Here is a 7,131-nt window from a genome sequence, read left to right as displayed (position 1 = left end):
GTAGCTTTTTATGGTGTCTGTAGGAGCCCAAGTCAATGGATTTACTTCTAATATAAATGACCTAAACTCAGATGCATTTGGGCTGAGTGTGCTGGGGGGTGTTTTATGTCAAATTTAAATTGACTACCAATAAACATGCCCTTTCCCGAACATACCTGGCTTCTCTCTCATTTTCCTTTCATCGTGTCAACTGGTGGGAGCAGATGGGCAAGAGAACAATGTTGTCATGTGACAGAACAGAGTAGAGACGGGAAGTTTTACTGAGCCTGCTTGGCCGTGGTCTGTAGGTACCTACACAAGGAGAAGGTACTCAGTACCAGAGTTTTTTCATCTAGCAGGCAAAGCCCTAAGAAGAGCCAGTCCCTGGAAGCTGGAGCTCAGCGAATTCAAGATAAAAATAAAGAGCAGGTTTTTAAATCATGAGGGTAATTAGTGATTGGAGTGGCTCACTTAGAGATATGGTGGATTATCTGCAAAATTAGATTCTTCCTAAAAGAAATGCTATCGGTAAATCAGAAGACAGGAATTACTAGCTAGAATTTTCTGGCCTACATTGTGCAGGAGGTCAGACTAGACTGTCTCAAGGGGACCTTCTGACTTCAACATCTATGAATTTATACAAATACTATATTTATTGTTTCCCCTTTGAGCTCATCTTGGAGACCTTGGAACTGTCCCTCTTGTACTACTTTCCTGTGTTGAAGGACCCCACTGCTGCATCCTTTCCTTTAGCAGATGAGAGGAGAATGTAACTCCTTTTGCAGTCTGTCCTCTATCCACGAGTCCATCATAGCAGCTTGCTGGAGAGCAACATGAGGCTTTTCTTTCTAGGGCTTGAACTCTACCTCTGCATCCCTTCTAGCCTGAGGCTGCCTCAGGGCAAGAGCTGGCTGAAAAACCGGGAACTGCTTTCTGTGAAAAAATTAGTCTGTTTTTTCCCCCTTAAAATTTCAAACTTTGTGATGAAATAGTGAAAACAAAAAGTATAATTACATACACATTTAAAATAACATTTTTGGTGGTAAAACTTTAGAACATTTTTGGAATAATGTAGAATAATATAAATGTTTATTAAAATATCTGTAAAGTTTAAAAAGTAATTAAAAATATATATATTTGTCCAGAAAAATCTTTGAACCTGCCATCAATTTTGCCTCCTCACTGGGCATCTCTGCCATTATCACATTGGAGAGACAAGGTGCGTGAGGTAATATCTTTTTCTGGACCAGTTTCTGTTGAAGAGACAAACTCTCAAACAATCTAGTCCAGACATGAGGAAGAGCAGTGTAGCAAAACCAGTTTCTCTTTCACCAACAGAAGTTGGTCCAATAAATGGCAAATCCTCACCCACTTTATCTCTTTAATATCCAAGGACCAAAACAGCTACAAGAACACTGCATTGGAACATTTTCTTTCTGGAATGCTCAGACAGTCTTCATGGGACTGGCAATAGGAATTATTTTTGAGATTCTGTAAACTCATGTAATCCAGAAAAAAATCCTTAATTCTCATGATGGAAAAACCTTCAATATGGGAGGATGTTTTCCAACAGCAAACTTGGCTTGTAAGCAGAAGGGCAACAGGAGTTCAGGGGTATCTTGGGCCCAAATACTGAGTTGCGGAAAGGCTGATCAGACCTCAAGTATAATACTTTTGGTGAGAAGGTGCCTGCTGAGGAAGCAGCTGTCACATAGAACAGAATAGCACAGGCAGGTTTTTGTACTGGTCTGTATCACTGTGAGAGGAGAGCTTTTGCCTTGTTGACAGTAATAATCTCCAGCATCATCTGCTTCCACCCTGCTGATGGTGAGGGTGTAATTGCTTCCTGATCTACTGCCACTGAACCGGGCTGGGACCCCAGTTTCCAAGGTGGTAGCGTAATAAATAAGGAGTTTAGGAGCTTGTCCTGATTTCTGCTGGTACCAGGCTAAGAGCTCTTTGCCTGTATAGCTGCTTGTGAGGCTGGAACTGGCTTTGCAGTTGATGGTGACTCTGTCTCCAGGAGACACTGCCAGGGATTCTGGAGTCTGAGTCAGCACAATCTGCCCGCTGGAGTCTAAAGCCAAAAACAGAGTAAAAATGAATAGAGGTTTATTACACAATAGGTCAAAGCAATTAAGCTATTTCTTCTTAGTCCCCTGTGCACATTTCCTATTTTCAAGAGCTCTTTACTTGGCTGAGAGACTAATATTAGACTTGAGGCAGCTATGCCATTATAGTGCTCTTCAGTCACACATTTAGGGCATGCTGAGTCAAGGGAAAGACTCCTGTGCAATGTAATGGGTTTTGCATCAGACCCAAATATCTTACACATGGTTTTGCCTTCTTATTGGAGCTTAAAATGAGACAAAGATGCTCAAAGGTAATGGAACCCTCTGAGGAATATTAAGAATTTGCTAGATAGGGTCCCTATATCTTTTCATTTCTCTTTAAATTAGGATCTTGCTTATAACTATGCCCATTCACTCTAGTTTTGGTCCTTACCTGGGATCCAGAGCACTATCAGCCAGATGAGGTGAGCTTGTGAGATCATCTTGATGTGTCTGACTGACCAGATGCTGATCACTGCAGTGTAGCAAGCCACACGGAACATTTTAACCTGTTCAGAGCAGCTGGGGAAATTACTTTGATGAGCAATATGCAAATTTGTGTTAAATATGAAAATTTCCATTTTATCCAAAGCATTCAGAAAAAGGGAAGGGATGAGGTATTAGTGTAATGACAAGCTCAACTCAACATGGCCTGTGGTATTTTGTGCTGAAATGGGAATTATCATTGTTGTAGATTATGCCTATGAAATGGCAGCACCCAGAGACCTTAATCAGGATCAGTGCCTCATTGTGGCAGATGGCGTATAAAAGCACACAGTCCTTGAGATCCCTGCGATCCGTGCCCCACAATGGCAGATGTTGTAGGAACACACTGTTCCCAATGCTTGCGTTCTGTTGAAATAGCAACTGACAGGGATGGATGGAAATAAGTGGCCACAGCTCAGCATTGTTGCCTTGATCCCAGGTTAAACTTAATGAACTTAGGTTTATTGTTATACTAGAAATCAATGGTGTGAACGTCATCCTTAGGGGAGGAGGGGCGAGGCGGTGACGTACACAGCCAGGGGGTGGGGCTGTCTACGTCAGCACTCGCCCCCCCCCCCCCCCGCGGCGGCCCAGCTGAGGGGCGCACCCCACAGCGCCATGGCGGGAGGAGGAAGGGGGGGCCGTGATGTACACGGCCCCGGCTGTATACATCACCACCCCGTCCCCCTTCCTATCCCACCGGGGCTCAGCTGAGTGGCTGTTTGGGGCCTGGCTGCAGCCAGTGGCTGCATCCCCCCCCTCGTCAGGTCTGCTTCCCGCCTTCCCTCCTCCAATCCAGCCCCAGGGCCCCCGACCCCTCCCCAGCTCTGCTTCCCGCCCCCTCTTCCTACCGACCAGCCCCACGGCCCCCTGGACATCCCCCACCTCCTCCCGCCAGCACTGCTTCCCTCCCCCCTTCCTCCGGGCCCCCCCATCCTTCCCTCCAGCCCCACAGCCCCCAACCCCCCCAGCTCTGCTTCCCACCCCCCTTCTGGCCAGCTCCGCCCCCCCCTTCCTCTCCCTGCGTGGCGCCCCGCCCCCCTTCTCCTCCCTCCATGGCACACTGTGCTGCTCAGCTGAGCGGCAGCCATTTGCCGCCTCGGGCTAAGCTCAGTGATGCCCCTGCGTGGCAAGCAGCCATCTGGGGTCTGTGCTGCACCCCCTTCCCCAGGTCTGCTTCCTGCCCCCTCCTCCCGTCCAGCCCCACAGCCCCCAGACAGCCTCCCGCCAGCGCTGCTTCCCTCCCCACTTCCTCCGGCCTCCCATCCTCCACTACAGCCCCACAACCCCCTGGTGATTCTGCTGGATGTTATGATCTCTGCTGCCCTGAAGGCATGTGGAATTCTCCTTTCAATGCTCTGGGGAAGTATCTGACAGCTGAGAGAACTGTTCTGTTTGGGGAACAAAGAGCAAATTATTGGACTGCTCCTGTTCCGCTCTGCACAACATCACATCAGGCTGTGGAGGGGACATACTGCTGAGCTGCTTTGAAATGCCTTCGCACAGAGTTGATAGAGCTGCTCATAATGCTGTTCCCAGCAGCTGGGGAGGCTGTGGGAGAACTAGAGGGAATCCCAAGATGCAATCAGCTCTGCCTTCCCACAACACTGCCCTATGGGATACGTATAACCAGTGCACCGCTCACATTGTTAATGATGGTGCCCAGTGTGGCATGATCAGTCGACAGAGGTAGCAAGTAGGAACACCTTCTGGTGACTCTTGTTTTGTCAGTTTTTGGGCGTTGATGTTAGACTTGATGACAAACCTGGAAGTGTAGATATACTCACCATTATAATCCCTTTCTTTCCCTTTTGTTGCAATGGAATTTCTCAGGCCGGAATGGAAATAAATATTCACAGCTTCTCAGTGTTGCTTTAGGGATGGTCTCCATTTGAATGGCCTCAAAATCATTTTTATACTAGGAATCACCTCACAAAGATCTGTTGAATGATGTTGATTAGAGGTTTGCACAGGGTGAGGGACAATCCCTCTCTTCCTAACTACTCTGCACTTGGGTTGTTTAGTCATAAACTCACAGACTCTATAGTAAAGCACAGAGGGGTTCTGGGGTCTTAATCCTTAATCTCTTATTTTTACTATTTAAATCCCAGAGGTGGGTATAGTGGACAGAAATAGGCTGGTCTTCCATTAAATAGTTAATGAGCCCTGAGGCAGTGCTACCCAGGTTCTGTGTAAGATTGCACAATTAGATCTGAAATTTTGTTTCTGGAGATTTATAGTTGGACTCTTAATTCTGCATTTCAGCTCCTAAAATATTTATTTGGCCTCCTTTACAAAAGCATGGAATTTCCAGCCTGTCCCTTTGGAATTGTAGGTGAATATGGCCACCTAGTGTGAACTGGGAGCAAGTGCAGCTCCTTATTGAAAGGTTTTAGACGTACAAAGCAGCCCTCCTGATAATTTTCCTTCACAGTGCCTTGCTGTGGCTCCAGGACCATATCGCGCCTCAGACTTCTGCAGCTCCCACTAGTGGCCATGAGATTCTAAAAGGCTGCACTTGCAGTAAATGGTTCTGCTGCTGCTACCAGCCTTTGGGATTCCTTGTATGGTTAGGTAATTTTAAAGTGAGAGACTCTGAATGAGACACTCAGAATGTATCTGACCATCCTACAAAGAAGCTCTCCCTGGGAATGCCACCTGTAGTTTGGGTTGGGGTGCCCTGTCATTAATAATAAGCAGAACCCACTTATGCTCACCAGGAGTATTTCTTGCTGCATTTTGCAGCACTCACCAACTCCTGATCCTGTTCTACAGAAATGAAGTAATAAGGGATTTCTTTTCTAATAAGGATTTATTGGCAACCCAATACACAGCACAAGAGATCTATGCTGCTGCCCAAGGCTGAGTGAATAGAAGAGAAGGTACAATTGGGAAACTAGCTAAAAATTGGGGTCAGCACTTTTAATCTCCTATTTGAGATTGTCTGAAATGTGACCCAGGATTTGTAGGTTAGTGGAATGTAGAAACTAACATGTCTGCAGCGATTCAGGAAAAGTGGTGCAGTGAATCTTTCTGTCTGTCCCCTCTGGGAACAGGCTTAAGGACATGCACCATATTGTGTGGAAAGGGGTCTCACTGCTTTGATACTTGTACAAGGAGGGAGGCAGCCAGTCAGCTGATTTTGCATGCACAAGTAAATTTCTATATGCTTTCTACACCAAAGCTTTCTGCAATGTTAGTGGGAAATTGGATCCAGTTCATAAGAACAAATATTCAGTATTTTAAAGGAAGCTGCTGAGCATGTATGAATATAGCACACTGTAAATGCTGGCCATGTGCTGCTACTTTGATGAGGGACCTGTAGAAATGACTAGGATAAGACAATGGGGTGAGGTGCCTGAAACTGACAGGCACTCCACCACTGTGGAGTCACAGCAGCTGGTGTGATACTTTGACTGACTGCAGTGAAACAGCTGTTAAAATGAGGAACAGAAACTGAAGGCCGCAGGGAGGTTTTTGTATTGGTTTGTATCACTGTGAGAGGTGAGCTAGAGCCTTGTTGACAATAATAATCTGCAGCATCATCAGCTTCTACCCTGTTGATGGTGAATGTGAAGTCAGTGCCAGACCCGCTGCCGCTGAACCGGTCTGGGATCCCAGAGGGCCGGGTAGAAGCAAGATAGATGAGCATCTTAGGAGCTTGTCCTGATTTCTGTTGGTACCAGGCCATGTTGCTATAAACACTGGAACTGGCTTTGCAGCGGATAGTGACTGTGTCTCCTGGAGACACTGCCAGGGATTCTGGAGTCTGAGTCATCACAATCTGTCCCTTGGCACCTGGATGAGAGGAAAACATAAGTAACATCAAATGAAATACCATTAAAACAAAATAGAAATGTGCAAATCTTTAGTAGCTAGTCTTCATGTAGACAACCTAGTTACATTCAGGTCTGTAACAATTGGAACTGTAGCTCACTGTAAATTCATGGCATAAAGAAGTAATCTGGGTTTGAAGGAATCTGATGATTAAATCATAAGAGATTGTCTTAATCTCCTCGGATGATGATCTTACCCTGAATGCAGAGCACGAGGAGCCAGATCAAGAGATTCTGTGAAATCATCATTGTTCCTCTATTCTGACAGACAGTGAAAATCTGCAGCATAGAGTCTAAGAAATAAAAATTTATAGTTGCTGTTCATTGCGAGGAAATGCTGCTTAGGCAGAAATATGCAAAGCAGCTGCTCTATGTAAATGCGTATTTGCTGTGTCCCCTTTCAGAGAGTACAGAGAAAGGGCCATGTACACACTTTGGACTGAGAATGCAGCTCCTATGGATGGAACTGAGTATTGCACACAGGGAGCAGGATATGGCTTCTGTTATCAATATAGGCTTTAATGCAAGACCCAGTGTGTATCTTTGGTTACTCTGAGCCAGAATCTGAGAAGCTTCCTTTGAATTATATCTTGCTCTGTGAGTCCTTCTGTTGGTATCAGTTGTACAGTAGAACCTCAGAGTTACAAATACCAGAGCTACGAACTGAGCTCTCAACCACACACCTTATTTGAACTAGAAATCTGTAAGAAGCAAAGACC

At 45.7% G+C, this 7,131-nt stretch overlaps 1 gene segment (V, D, J or C); it reads right to left on the bottom strand.

Annotated features, from left to right (window-relative positions):
• Positions 1 to 1,598: 1,598 nt before the first annotated feature.
• LOC102456713 (immunoglobulin kappa variable 3-20-like) lies at positions 1,599 to 2,751 on the bottom strand. The segment is given in 2 exon segments: positions 1,599 to 2,056; positions 2,485 to 2,751. Coding segments are annotated over 2 exon segments (612 nt in total).
• Between the last annotated feature and the right edge of the window lie 4,380 nt (positions 2,752 to 7,131).

Source organism: Pelodiscus sinensis, chromosome 4 (assembly GCF_052426305.1).
Source record: "Pelodiscus sinensis isolate ZL-2025 chromosome 4, ASM5242630v1, whole genome shotgun sequence".
NCBI classification, from domain to species: domain Eukaryota; kingdom Metazoa; phylum Chordata; order Testudines; family Trionychidae; genus Pelodiscus; species Pelodiscus sinensis.
Note: the sequence above shows the minus strand (reverse complement) of the source record. Positions and strands in the feature narration are given on the sequence as shown.